Genomic DNA, 15,270 nt, shown 5'->3' with positions numbered 1-15,270 from the left:
AGAATTAAAACATTACACAATTATCATGTTATCTCACTGTTGTACAACAGTAGACTACTAAAATATTTAGGCGGTTACATCTTGCCAGCTTCCTTCTTAAAGCCTAAAATTGAATGATCTGCATCTTTAGCTTAGAAATGTTCTTTTAAAAATACATGTACAAACAAATTCAATGAATTCAAAATTTTACAAAGCATACACATTTTTCAGTGTTACAAAGTAATTAGGGGAAAGTTATGATATGATTATAAGAAGGAAAAGCAAGATAAAAACAAAGTCACTTTAAAAATACATTTAAAAAACAACAGCTGGTTTCAGCCCCAAAGCCACATTAATGAAGTATACATTATTGATCCATACACAACAGGAAGCTTTACCAATAGGATGTTTTGTTTCCTATCAGAGAAAAAAGGCAAACAAGGTCAATGTTCAAAAGATCTACATTGTTAGTGGTTAGAGCAGGTGCAAGATAAGAAAATAACAATTTTCAACACAAAGGCGAAATATTGAGGATTCCATACATGTATCGGTTTTCACTCAGAGTCATGATGGAGTCTATCCCAGGTGACTTGGTCAGAGAAGGTGGAACACCCTAAATAGATCACCAATAAATACTGTCAGATTACACCTTGGCAATTTAGTTTTTTTTTTTTTTTACTGTAGACCTATAATATTTATAAAACAGAAAATTACAACAAATTACCACATTTTGCGAAATGTAATGTTGTGTAAATGTAAATGTTCATATAGGATGATCTGTATTTGAACGATACTGAATGTGTCATATTCACAATGTGCTAGTTTGCCAAAGGACTTATGAGTAAAGACAGACTACTGCATGTTTACGTTCTTTGCATTTTAACACAATATATATATTTACATACAAGTTGAACATCTTCTTAAAAATGTTGAATTAACGTTTTGTTTTGTGTGTTTTTTTTGTTTTTTTTTGTTACGGCATTTTCGCTTGATGTCCGTGATACACCCATAACTGTTTCCCACCAGTTCAAAAGGGCAAAAATAAAAAATATACAAACTCAAAAGTCTCAATTGAACAAGGACAGTGAGATCTGAAGCCAATTAGCCTCAAAAACTTTTAAAGGGGGGAACGTCATCCTCCCTTTCGATAGCTGGTAGCCAGAAATAGAGTCCACTTGGTTAAGCTTCAGTTGACGATAACAATGATACAATTTAAACATGATAATTGACATCTAAACTCAAAATGTACGACATGTTAAAAAACGAAAAACTAAAGGCCTACCAATTGATAAGAAAGTGTTGAGACATCTTGTAGCATATACAGAAAATCGCAATTGTCTGATGTGCGATAATATATCATACCACCTTCAATTGTAAACATTTTGTCAAAAACAAAATAACCAGTAACCAGCAAAAACATGTTTAGTTTAGTCCAAACCTGTTAACTTTTCAGAAAACAAATAGTAAATATATAATGATAACTGGTAAACCGATTTTGAGTAAACTGAGTAAATATGTTTTTACTTTCATAAATATGATTTTTACAATTTAGTGTTTGTTTTCAGTGCCTGATTTGTCTTTTCTTTTTACAGATTCTCACTTCCCTCTGCCTTCAGAAGACAATACACGGAATAACTATTTGTGATTGGCACCGTATTATTTAAAAAATGAAAAATAAAATAAAACAGTAAAACCGTTGATACTGTACAACATCCAAAAACCCGCTTCATTTTACAAACCCAAAATGAACAAAACACTTAAATTGCAAAACAAATTAAAAAGGCCGTAATGACAATTTCAGTCAGATTTAAATATAAAGGTCAAAGGTGTCAACAACCATTGCTTAAGCTGATAATTGAGACAATACCACAAAATTATAAAAAAATATAAAGATCTTGATTAACAATGTTGTTGGCAAAGACATGTACAATCAATTCTTCTCAAAGCAAAACTGAATAAACATAAGTGACCACACAGGTAAAGCCATTACAAAAAGGTTATGATTGTGTCATTTTAGTCTTTTTTTTACTTTTCAGTATAAGTTATCTCAGAAAAATGATATCTTGACACAAAATTATACATTAGGATATCAGTAATATCAAACCATGATAATAATGTTGCTGAAGAAACTGCCATGATAATCAATTAATAAATATATGTTCTTCCTAAGCAATGAGTGCATTTATTCAGGCATTGTCATAAAATGGCAAAAGGGTCCTACCTCCAAAGGGTCGAAAGAATCATGAAGCTCATCAACAAAGTCAGAAGGACTTTTCCTCAGAGTCTGGTCAGCAGGCAGCGTGTTGTCATTGTAAGAAGACACAAACTTAAAGTCACTGGTTCTAGAACCTGTTGTCAAGTAGGCGTCATAGTTGTAGGTGCTGCGTAAAGTTCCTGTGCCGTCAACATCTGCGTAATTAGGAGGCAGATACGCGCTGGGGATGGCAACTGCTCCATCAAACAACAGTCTGGGCTTTCTCCTGCGACAAAACCTCACACCCAGGACGATGATGATGAAGGTCAGAAAGAAGGTGGACACAGACACCAGCGCGATGATCAGATAAGACGTCAGTTTGGAATTCTTCTCCTCGTAAGAAATGTCCTTCAGTTCTGGCACCTCAGCCAAGTTGTCAGAAATAAGTAAATACATGGAGCAGGTGGCAGAGAGAGGGGGCTGTCCGTTATCTTTCACTGCCACAATCAGGTTCTGTTTCATGCTGTCAGATTCAGAAATGTCCCGCTGGGTCCTGATCTCTCCACTGTGGAGACCAATGGTGAAAAGTCCCGGATCAGTGGACTTGACTATATGATAGGACAGCCAGGCGTTCTGTCCGGAGTCTGCGTCCACCGCTATCACTTTGGACACCACAGAGCCTCCGTGTGCAGCTTTGGGGACCAGCTCTGTCATGAAGGAGTTACCCTCTGGGGAGGGGTACAGTATCTGAGGAGAGTTGTCATTCACATCCGATATGAACACACTGACGCTCACGTTGCTGCTCAGCGGAGGAGAACCGTTGTCTCTGGCCATGACGTGGACTTTAAAACTCCTCAGGTGTTCATAATCAAACGACCTGACAGCGTGGATCACACCTGTGTCTCCGTTAACAGATACATAGGAGGACACCGGGGCACTGTTCACCTCAGTGGCTAATAGAGAATAAATCACGGTACCATTCTGTCTCCAGTCGGGGTCTCGAGCACTAACGGAACATAAAGTGGAGCCAGCTTTGTTATTTTCACTCACATATGCACTGTAGGACTGTTCCTCAAACACAGGTGGGTTGTCGTTGATGTCTGCTACAGATAAGTGGAGACTTTTAGAGGAGGACAGAGGAGGAGAGCCCTCGTCAGTGGCACTGATTGTAATGTTGTAATCAGACACTAGTTCACGGTCCAGTTGTCCAGTAGTCACCAGAGAATAATAGTTTTTAATAGAAGGAACTAACTTAAAAGGGATATTTTGTTGAAGGAAGCAGCGGACCTGTCCATTCTTCTCAGAGTCTCTGTCCTGAACATTAATGATGCCCACCTCTGTACCAGGTGACACATTCTCTGGTACTGGATTAGACAGTGACTTTAAATTGATCACAGGAGCGTTGTCATTTACATCATTTATATTAATTACAACTTTTATCTCAGAAGAAAGTCCATAACCATCTTTAGCTTCAACAAACACTTCATGCATAGATCCCTCTTCATAATCAATCTCGCCTGTAACAAATATTTCTCCGGTTTTATCACTGAGAGAAAAAATATTTCGTGATTTATCAGACATTCTGCTGAACTGGTATGTTACTTCGCCATTCACACCCTCGTCTGCATCTGATGCACTCACAGTAATAACTGGTGTTTTAAGTGCAGCGTCTTCTTTGACAGATGATGTATAAACAGCCTGAGTAAAAACTGGGGCGTTGTCATTAGCATCAAGTACAATGATATGTATGACTACTGTACCAGATCTGGGAGGAGAACCACCATCCACTGCTGTAAGGAGTAATTTTAATTCCTGCTGTTCTTCTCTGTCTAATTCCTTATCCAAAATCAGTTCACCGTATTTATTGCCAGAATTGGTTGTCTGAATATGGAACACAAAATTAGCATTCCGTTGTAAAATGTAGCTTTGAACAGAATTTGTGCTGATATCTGCGTCATGTGCTGCATTAAGGCGATATTTAGCTCCTTTGTCAGCTGACTCACTAATTTCCAGCCTCACAACATCATTAGGGAAAATCGGCGCATTGTCATTCACGTCCTGCACTTGCAGAGACAACCTGTGTAGTTCCAAAGGATTTTCCAGCAGCAGATCGAATTTTAGAACACAAGAAGGTTTTTCACCGCAATGCTCCTCTCGGTCGATCCTGTCAGCAACCATTAAATCTCCTGTCCGGAGGTTTATTCCGCAATACTGTTTGTCATTTCTTTCCATGTCGACACGAGGCTTGCGAGCAGACAGTTTCCCCACCTCCAATCCGAGATCCTTGGCGATATTTCCAATGATAGATCCACGTTTCAGCTCCTCTTGTACAGAATAGCTCAGGTCTCCGTGTGCGCAATCGAGCAGAACAAAGAAAAAGATGAAGCTGCATCTGTGATCCATGCGTCGTGTGTGCGCCATCCTCTGATATTAATGCACAAAATGCAACACACTTCCAATTTTCAAAAGCTCATTCGACCACTAAAAACCCTTTTGCCTTCGTCGTCCTCCTTTAACGCTCTGAAGAACACTAGAATCCAACAATGAGTGTTGCACAGCACAAACGAAGCCTGCATGAATCTGCTGCTGGTCTCTACTGACACCATGTGTACTGTTAGAAAATTGCGGTTGTCATATATATGCTGCATTGTATTATTATCAACATACAATAATGAGAGAATATAGTTTTTTGTACAGCTATCGTCCGCTTTAATAATGATTTATGTTTCAGTCTTTCTCTTTGCTACTTCTGACCATTATTCCGCAAATGTCCGAGACCTTAGATAATTGTTTAATATTCAAAAAGAGTAAAAAAAAAATGTATACACATTTTTAAAATCACGTCTTTAAAGAATTAAAACATTACACAATTATCATGTTATCTCACTGTCGTACAACAGTAGACTACTAAAATATTTAGGCGGTTACATCTTGCCAGCTTCCTTCTTAAAGCCTAAAATTGAATGATCTGCATCTTTAGCTTAGAAATGTTCTTTTAAAAATACATTTACAAACAAATTCAATTAATTCAAAATTTTACAAAGCATACACATTTTTCAGTGTTACAAAGTAATTAGGGGAAAGTTATGATATAATTATAAGAAGGAAAAGCAAGATAAAAACAAAGTGACTTTAAAAATACATTTAAAAAACAACAGCTGGTTTCAGCCCCAAAGCCACATTAATGAAGTATACACTATTGATCCATACACAACAGGAAGCTTTACCAATAGGCTGTTTTGTTTCCTATCAGAGAAAAAAGGCAAACAAGGTCAATGTTCAAAAGATCTACGTTGTTAGTGGTTAGAGCAGGTGCAAGATAAGAAAATAACAATTTTCAACACAAAAGCGAAATATTGAGGATTCCATACATGTATCGGTTTTCACTCAGAGTCATGATGGAGTCTATCCCAGGTGACTTGGTCAGAGAAGGTGGAACACCCTAAATAGATCAGCAATAAATACTGTCAGATTAAGCCTGGGCAACTTAGTTGTTTTTGTTTACTGTAGACCTATAAGATTTATAAAACAGAAAACCAATAAATAAATACCACATTTTGCGAAATGTAATGTTGTGTAAATGTAAATGTTCATATAGGATGATCTGTATTTGAACGATACTGAATGTGTCATATTCACAATGTGTTAGTTTTCCAAAGGACTGAGTAAAGACAGACTATTGCATGTCTACGTCTTCTTAAAAATGTTGACTTAACGTTTTGTTTCGTGTGTTTATGTTTTTTTCTTTTTGTTAGTTTTTTTTTACAGCATTTTCGCTTGCTGTCCATAATGCACCCATAACTGTTTCCCACCAGTTCGAAAGTGCAAAAAGAAAAAATATGCACACTCAAACTCTCAATTAAACAAGGACAGTGAGATCTGAAGCCAATGATCCTCAAAAACCTTTAAAGGGGGAAACGTCATCCTCCCTTTCAACCGCTGGTAGTCAAAACTAGAGTCCACTTGGTTAAGCTTCAGTTGATGATTGCAATGATACCATTTAAAGATGATAATTGACACAAAACTTAAAGTGTACAAAATTTAAAAAAAATAAAAAATAAAGGCCTACCAATCAATAGGAAAGTCTACAGAAACACAATTGTCTAATGTACGATAATAAATCATACTATACCTTAGATCTTTTGTAAACATTTTGTCAAAAACAAATTGACCAGTAACCAGCAAAAACATGTTTAGTTAAGTCCAAACCTGTTAACATTTCTGAAAACAAATAGTACAAAAAATAATAACTTGTAAAACGATTTTGTGTAAACTGAGTAAATGTGTTTTTACTTTCATAAATATGATTTTTACAATTAAGTATATATTTTTAGTGCCTGATTTTTTTTGTTTTTTTTCCAGATTCGCAGTTCCCTCGGCATTCAGAGGAACATATATGGAAAAAGCTATGTGTGATTACCACCGTATTATTTAAAACATACAAAATAAAATGCAATGGTCCAAAGTTTGATACTGTACAGCATCCAAAAACCTGCAGCATTTTACAAACCCAAAATGAATAAAACACTTAAATTGCAAAACAAATTAAAATGAGCTGTAATGACTATTTCAGTCAGACATAAACAGAAAGGTTAAAGTTCACTATCTGTGTCCACAACCATTGCTGAAGCTGATAATTGAGACAATACCACACAATTATAAAAAATATATATAAAGATCTTGATTAACAATGTTGATTGACAATGCATAGCATCAAAAAATATGATTAAAATCGTAAATGTACAACAAGTTCTTCTCAAGTCACAACCTACTAAACAAAAGCGACCACAAAAAGGTTATAAATGTGTCATTTTAGTCTTTTTTTTGCTTTTCAGCATTTGTCACCTACGAAAAATATCTTGACACGAAATTATGCAATAGGATATCAGTAATATCAAACCATGATAATGTTGCTCAAGAAACTGCTGTGATAAACAATATATGAATATTGTTCTTCCTTAAAAATGACTGCATGTATCCAGGCAGTGTCATAAAATGGCAAAAGGGTCCTACCTCCAAAGGGTCGAAAGAATCATGAAGATCATCAACAAAGTCAGAAGGACTTTTCCTCAGAGTCTGGTCAGCAGGCAGCGTGTTGTCATTGTAAGAAGACACAAACTTAAAGTCACTGGTTCTAGAACCTGTTGTCAAGTAGGCGTCATAGTTGTAGGTGCTGCGTAAAGTTCCTGTGCCGTCAACATCTGCGTAATTAGGAGGCAGATACGCGCTGGGGATGGCAACTGCTCCATCAAACAACAGTCTGGGCTTTCTCCTGCGACAAAACCTCACACCCAGGATGATGATGATGAAGGTCAGAAAGAAGGTGGACACAGACACCAGCGCGATGATCAGATAAGACGTCAGTTTGGAATTCTTCTCTTCATAAGAAATGTCCTTCAGTTCTGGCACCTCAGCCAAGTTGTCAGAAATAAGTAAATACATGGAGCAGGTGGCAGAGAGAGGGGGCTGTCCGTTATCTTTCACTGCCACAATCAGGTTCTGTTTCATGCTGTCAGATTCAGAAATGTCCCGCTGGGTCCTGATCTCTCCACTGTGGAGACCAATGGTGAAAAGTCCTGGATCAGTGGACTTGACTATATGATAGGACAGCCAGGCGTTCTGTCCGGAGTCTGCGTCCACCGCTATCACTTTGGACACCACAGAGCCTCCGTGTGCAGCTTTGGGGACCAGCTCTGTCATGAAGGAGTTACCCTCTGGGGAGGGGTACAGTATCTGAGGAGAGTTGTCATTCACATCCGATATGAACACACTGACGCTCACATTGCTGCTCAGCGGAGGAGAACCGTTGTCTCTGGCCATGACGTGGACTTTAAAACTCCTCAAGTGTTCGTAATCAAATGACCTGACAGCGTGGATCACAGCTGTGTCTCCGTTAACAGATACATAGGAGGACACCGGGGCACCGTTCACCTCAGTGGCTAACAGAGAATAAATCACGGTACCGTTCTGTCTCCAGTCGGGGTCTCGAGCACTAACAGAACATAAAGTGGATCCAGCTTTGTTATTTTCCCTCACATATGCACTGTAGGACTGTTCCTCAAACACAGGTGGGTTGTCGTTGATGTCTGCTACAGATAAGTGAAGACTTTTAGAGGAGGACAGAGGAGGAGAGCCCTCGTCAGTGGCACTGATTGTAATGTTGTAATCAGACACTAGTTCACGGTCCAGTTGTCCAGTAGTCACCAGAGAATAATAGTTTTTAATTGAAGGAACTAATTTAAAAGGGACATTTTGCTGAAGAGAGCAGCGGACTTGTCCGTTCTTCTCAGAGTCTCTGTCCTGAACATTAATGATGCCCACCTCTGTACCAGGTGACACATTCTCTGGTACTGGATTAGACAGTGACTTCAAATTGATCACAGGAGCGTTGTCATTTACATCATTTATATTAATTACAACTTTTGTCTCTGTAGAAAGTCCATAACCATCTTTAGCTTCAACAAACACTTCATGCGTAGATCCCTCTTCATAATCAATCTCGCCTGTAACAAATATTTCTCCAGTTTTATCACTGAGAGAAAAAATATTTCGTGATTTATCAGACATTCTACTGAACTGGTATGTTACTTCGCCATTCACACCCTCGTCTGCATCGGATGCGCTCACAGTAATAACTGGTGTTTTAAGTGCAGCGTCTTCTTTGACAGATGATGTATAAACAGCCTGAGTAAAAACTGGGGCGTTGTCATTAGCATCAAGTACAATGATATGTATGACTACTGTACCAGATCTGGGAGGAGAACCACCATCCACTGCTGTAAGGAGTAATTTTAATTCCTGCTGTTCTTCTCTGTCTAATTCCTTATCCAAAATCAGTTCACCGTATTTATTGCCAGAATTGGTTGTCTGAATATGGAACACAAAATTAGCATTTCGTTGTAAAATGTAGCTTTGGACAGAATTTGTGCTGATATCTGCATCATGTGCTGCATTAAGGCGATATTTAGCTCCTTTGACAGCAGACTCACTAATTTCCAGCCTCACAACATCTTTAGGGAAAATCGGCGCATTGTCATTCACGTCCTGCACTTGCAGAGACAACCTGTGTAGTTCCAAAGGATTCTCCAGCAGCAGATCGAATCTTAGAACACAAGAAGGTTTTTCACCGCAATGCTCCTCTCGGTCGATCCTGTCAGCAACCATTAAATCTCCTGTCCGGAGGTTTATTCCGCAATACTGTTTGTCATTTCTTTCCATGTCGACACGAGGCTTGCGAGCAGACAGTTTCCCCACCTCCAATCCGAGATCCTTGGCGATATTTCCAATGATAGATCCACGTTTCAGCTCCTCTTGTACAGAATAGCTCAGGTCTCCGTGTGCGCAATCGAGCAGAACAAAGAAAAAGATGAAGCTGCATCTGTGATCCATGCGTCGTGTGTGCGCCATCCTCTGATATTAACGCACAAAATACAACACACTTCCAATTTTCAAAAGCTCATTCGACCACTAAAAACCCCTTTTGCCTTCGTCGTCCTCCTTTAACGCTCTGAAGAACACTAGAATCCAACAATGAGTGTTGCACAGCACAAACGAAGCCTGCATGAATCTGCTGCTGGTCTCTACTGACACCATGTGTACTGTAAGAAAATTGCGGTTGTCATATATATGCTGCATTGTATTCATATCAACATACAATAATGAGAGAATATAGTTTTTTGTACAGCTATCGTCCACTTTAATAATGATTTATGTTTCAGTCTTTCTCTTTGCTACTTCTGACCATTATTCCGCAAATGTCCGAGACCTTAGATAATTGTTTAATATTCAAAAAGAGTTAAAAAAAAAATGTATACACATTTTTAAAATCACGTCTTTAAAGAATTAAAACATTACACAATTATCATGTTATCTCACTGTCGTACAACAGTAGACTACTAAAATATTTAGGCAGTTACATCTTGCCAACTTCCTTCTTAAATCCTAAAAATGAATGATCTGCATCTTTAGCTTAGAAATGTTCTTTTAAAAATACATGTACAAACAAATTCAATTAATTCAACATTTTACGAAGCATACACATTTTTCAGTGTTACAAAGTAATTAGGGGAAAGTTATGATATAATTATAAGAAGGAAAAGCAAGATAAAAACAAAGTGACTTTAAAAATAATTTTAAAAAACAACAGCTGGTTTCAGCCCCAAAGCCACATTAATGAAGTATACATTATTGATCCATACACAACAGGAAGCTTTACCAATAGGCTGTTTTTTTTCAGAGAAAAAAGGAAAACAAGGTCAATGTTCAAAAGATCTACGTTGTTAGTGGTTAGAGCAGGTGCAAGATAAGAAGATAAAAATGTTCAACACAAAAGCGAAATATTGAGGATTCCATACATGTATCGGTTTTCACTCAGAGTCATGATGGAGTCTATCCCAGGTGACTTGGTCAGAGAAGGTGGAACACCCTAAATAGATTACCAATAAATACTGTCAGATTACACCTTGGCAATTTAGTTTTTTGTTTTTTTTACTGTAGACCTATAATATTTATAAAACAGAAAATTACAAAAAATTACCACATTTTGCGAAATGTAATGTTGTGTAAATGTAAATGTTCATATAGGATGATCTGTATTTGAACGATACTGAATGTGTCATATTCACAATGTGCTAGTTTTCCAAAGGACTTGTGAGTAAAGACAGACTACTGCACTTTTACGTTCCTTGCATTTTAACACAATATATATATTTACATACAAGTTGAACATCTTCTTAAAAATGTTAAACTAACGTTTTGTTTCGTGTGTTTTTTTTTTTTTTTGTTTTTTACAGCATTTTCACTTGCTGTCCATAATGCCATCATAACTGTTTCCCACCAGTTCGAAAGTGCAAAAAGAAAAAATATGCTCACTCAAAGTCTCAATTGAACAAGGACAGCGAGATCTGAAGCCAACTATCCTCAAAAACCTTTACAGGGGGAAACATCATCCTCCCTTTCAACAGCTGGTAGTCAAAAATTGAGTCCACTTGGTTAAGCTTCAGTTGATGATTACAATGATACAACTTAAAGATGATAATTGACACTAAACTCAAAGTGTACAAAATGTTAAAAAAATAAAATAGAATAAAGGCCTACCAATGAATAGGAAAGTGTAGAGAAGCATATATACCACAATTGTCTAATGTACGATAATAAATCATACTATACCTTAGATCTTTTGTAAACATTTTGTCAAAAACAAATTGACCAGTAACCAGCAAAAACATGTTTAGTTAAGTCCAAACCTGTTAACATTTCTGAAAACAAATAGTAAAAAAAGAATAACTTGTAAAACGATTTTGTGTAAACTGAGTAAATGTGTTTTTACTTTCATAAATATGATTTTTACAATTAAATATATATTTTCGGTGCCTGATTTTTCTGTTTTTTTTCCAGATTCGCAGTTCCCTCGGCATTCAGAGGAACATACATGGAAAAAGCTATGTGTGATTACCACCGTATTATTTAAAAAATACAAAATAAAATACAACAGTCCAAAGTTTGATACTGCACAACATCCAAAAACTTGCAGCATTTTACAAACCTAAAATTATTAAAACACTTAAATTGCAAAACAAATTACATGAGCCGTAATTACTATTTCAATCAGACTTAAACAAAAAGGTAAACAGGTCACTATCTGTGTCCACAACCATTGCTGAAGCTGATAATTGAGACAATACCACACAATTATAAAAAATATATATAAAGATCTTGATTAACAATGTTGATTGACAATGCATTGCATCAAAAAATATGATTAAAATCGTAAATGTACAACAAGTTCTTCTCAAGTCACAACCTACTAAACAAAAGCGACCACAAAAAGGTTATAAATGTGTCATTTTAGTCTTTTTTTTGCTTTTCAGCATTTGTCACCTACGAAAAATATCTTGACACGAAATTATGCAATAGGATATCAGTAATATCAAACCATGATAATGTTGCTCAAGAAACTGCTATGATAAACAATATATGAATATTGTTCTTCCTTAAAAATGACTGCATGTATCCAGGCAGTGTCATAAAATGGCAAAAGGGTCCTACCTCCAAAGGGTCGAAAGAATCATGAAGATCATCAACAAAGTCAGAAGGACTTTTCCTCAGAGTCTGGTCAGCAGGCAGCGTGTTGTCATTGTAAGAAGACACAAACTTAAAGTCACTGGTTCTAGAACCTGTTGTCAAGTAGGCGTCATAGTTGTAGGTGCTGCGTAAAGTTCCTGTGCCGTCAACATCTGCGTAATTAGGAGGCAGATACGCGCTGGGGATGGCAACTGCTCCATCAAACAACAGTCTGGGCTTTCTCCTGCGACAAAACCTCACACCCAGGACGATGATGATGAAGGTCAGAAAGAAGGTGGACACAGACACCAGCGCGATGATCAGATAAGACGTCAGTTTGGAATTCTTCTCCTCATAAGAAATGTCCTTCAGTTCTGGCACCTCAGCCAAGTTGTCAGAAATAAGTAAATACATGGAGCAGGTGGCAGAGAGAGGGGGCTGTCCGTTATCTTTCACTGCCACAATCAGGTTCTGTTTCATGCTGTCAGATTCAGAAATGTCCCGCTGGGTCCTGATCTCTCCACTGTGGAGACCAATGGTGAAAAGTCCCGGATCAGTGGACTTGATTATATGATAGGACAGCCAGGCATTCTGTCCAGAGTCTGCGTCCACCGCTATCACTTTGGACACCACAGCGCCTCCGTGTGCAGCTTTGGGGACCAGCTCTGTCATGAAGGAGTTACCCTCTGGGGAGGGGTACAGTATCTGAGGAGAGTTGTCATTCACATCCGATATGAACACACTGACGCTCACGTTGCTGCTCAGCGGAGGAGAACCGTTGTCTCTGGCCATGACGTGGACTTTAAAACTCCTCAAGTGTTCATAATCAAATGACCTGACAGCGTGGATCACACCTGTGTCTCCGTTAACAGACACATAGGAGGACACCGGGGCACCGTTCACCTCAGCAGCTAACAGAGAATAAATCACGGTACCGTTCTGTCTCCAGTCGGAGTCTCGAGCACTAACAGAACATAAAGTGGAGCCAGCTTTGTTATTTTCACTCACATATGCACTGTAGGACTGTTCCTCAAACACAGGTGGGTTGTCATTGATGTCTGCTACAGATAAGTGGAGACTTTTAGAGGAGGACAGAGGAGGAGAGCCCTCGTCAGTGGCACTGATTGTAATGTTGTAATCAGACACTAGTTCACGGTCCAGTTGTCCAGTAGTCACCAGAGAATAATAGTTTTTAATTGAAGGAACTAACTTAAAAGGGATATTTTGTTGAAGGAAGCAGCGGACCTGTCCGTTCTTCTCAGAGTCTCTGTCCTGAACATTAATGATGCCCACCTCTGTACCAGGTGACACATTCTCTGGTATTGGATTAGACAGTGACTTTAAATTGATCACAGGAGCGTTGTCATTTACATCATTTATATTAATTATAACTTTTGTCTCAGAAGAAAGTCCATAACCATCTTTAGCTTCAACAAACACTTCATGTGTTGATCCCTCTTCATAATCAATCTCGCCTGTAACAAATATTTCTCCAGTTTTATCACTGAGAGAAAAAATATTTCGTGATTTTTCAGACATTTTGCTGAACTGGTATGTTACTTCGCCATTCACACCCTCATCTGCATCGGATGCACTCACAGTAATAACTGGTGTTTTAAGTGCAGCATCTTCTTTAACAGATGATGTATAAACAGCCTGAGTAAAAACTGGGGCGTTGTCATTAGCATCAAGTACAATGATATGTATGACTACTGTACCAGATCTAGGAGGAGAACCACCATCCACTGCTGTAAGGAGTAATTTTAAATCCTGCTTTTCTTCTCTGTCTAATTCCTTATCCAAAATCAGTTCACCGTATTTATTGCCAGAATTGGTTGTCTGAATATGGAACACAAAATTAGCATTTCGTTGTAAAATGTAGCTTTGGACAGAATTTGTGCTTATATCTGCATCATTTGCTGCATTAAGGCGATATTTAGCTCCTTTGACAGCAGACTCACTAATTTCCAGCCTCACAACATCATTAGGGAAAATCGGCACATTGTCATTCACGTCCTGCACTTGCAGAGACAACCTGTGTAGTTCCAAAGGATTCTCCAGCAGCAGATCGAATCTTAGAACACATGAAGGTTTTTCACCGCAATGCTCCTCTCGGTCGATCCTGTCAGCAACCATTAAATCTCCTGTCCGGAGGTTTATTCCGCAATACTGTTTGTCATTTCTTTCCATGTCGACACGAGGCTTGCGAGCAGACAGTTTCCCCACCTCCAATCCGAGATCCTTGGCGATATTTCCAATGATAGATCCCCGTTTCAGCTCCTCTTGTACAGAATAGCTCAGGTCTCCGTGTGCGCAATCGAGCAGAACAAAGAAAAAGATGAAGCTGCATCTGTGATCCATGCGTCGTGTGTGCGCCATCCTCTGAAATTAACGCACAAAATGCAACACACTTCCAATTTTCAAAAGCTCATTCGACCACTAAAAACCCCTTTTGCCTTCGTCGTCCTCCTTTAACGCTCTGAAGAACACTAGAATCCAACAATGAGTGTTGCGCAGCACAAACGAAGCCTGCATGAATCGGCTGCTGGTCTCTACTGACACCATGTGTACTGTAAGAAAATTGCGGTTGTCATATATATGCTGCATTGTATTTATATCAACATACAATAATGAGAGAATGTAGTTTATTGTACAGCTATTGTCCGCTTTAATAATGATTTATGTTTCAGTCTTTCTCTTTGCTACTTCTGACCATTATTCCGCAAATGTCCGAGACCTTAGATAATTGTTTAATATTCAAAAAGAGTTAAAAAAAATGTATACACATTTTTAAAATCACGTCTTTAAATAATTAAAACATTACACGGTTATCATGTTATCTCACTGTCGTACAACAGTAGACTACTAAAATATTTAGGCGGTTACATCTTGCCAGCTTCCTTCTTAAATCCTAAAAATGAATGATCTGCATCTTTAGCTTAGAAATGTTCTTTTAAAAATACATGTACAAATAATTCAATTAATTCAACATTTTACAAAGCATACACATTTTTCAGTGCTACAAAGTAATTAGG

At 38.0% G+C, this 15,270-nt stretch overlaps 3 protein-coding genes across 3 annotated transcripts; all 3 read right to left on the bottom strand.

Annotated features, from left to right (window-relative positions):
- Nucleotides 1-1,046: 1,046 nt before the first annotated feature.
- LOC133648103 (protocadherin beta-15-like) lies at nt 1,047-4,954 on the bottom strand (the record flags this gene model as incomplete). The annotated part of the gene is made up of 3 exons (XM_062043884.1): nt 1,047-1,163; nt 2,201-4,562; nt 4,926-4,954. Coding segments are annotated over 3 exons (2,508 nt in total), but the record flags the coding sequence as incomplete, so codon positions are not given.
- Nucleotides 4,955-5,510: 556 nt separating this feature from the next.
- Nucleotides 5,511-9,622, bottom strand: LOC133648102 (protocadherin beta-15-like). The gene is made up of 2 exons (XM_062043882.1): nt 7,187-9,622; nt 5,511-5,615 (listed from the first exon to the last, which is right to left on the bottom strand). The coding sequence occupies exons 1-2, from the start codon at nt 9,578-9,580 to the stop codon at nt 5,511-5,513; spliced, it is 2,499 nt and encodes an 832-aa protein (XP_061899866.1). The 5' UTR covers nt 9,581-9,622.
- A 1,430-nt stretch (nt 9,623-11,052) lies between these two features.
- On the bottom strand, nt 11,053-14,975 carry LOC133648101 (protocadherin beta-15-like; the record flags this gene model as incomplete). The annotated part of the gene is made up of 3 exons (XM_062043881.1): nt 11,053-11,169; nt 12,221-14,582; nt 14,947-14,975. Coding segments are annotated over 3 exons (2,508 nt in total), but the record flags the coding sequence as incomplete, so codon positions are not given.
- Nucleotides 14,976-15,270: the final 295 nt, after the last annotated feature.

Source organism: Entelurus aequoreus, linkage group LG04 (assembly GCF_033978785.1).
Source record: "Entelurus aequoreus isolate RoL-2023_Sb linkage group LG04, RoL_Eaeq_v1.1, whole genome shotgun sequence".
NCBI classification, from domain to species: Eukaryota; Metazoa; Chordata; class Actinopteri; order Syngnathiformes; family Syngnathidae; genus Entelurus; species Entelurus aequoreus.
This window is presented reverse-complemented; position numbering and strand designations above follow the sequence as displayed.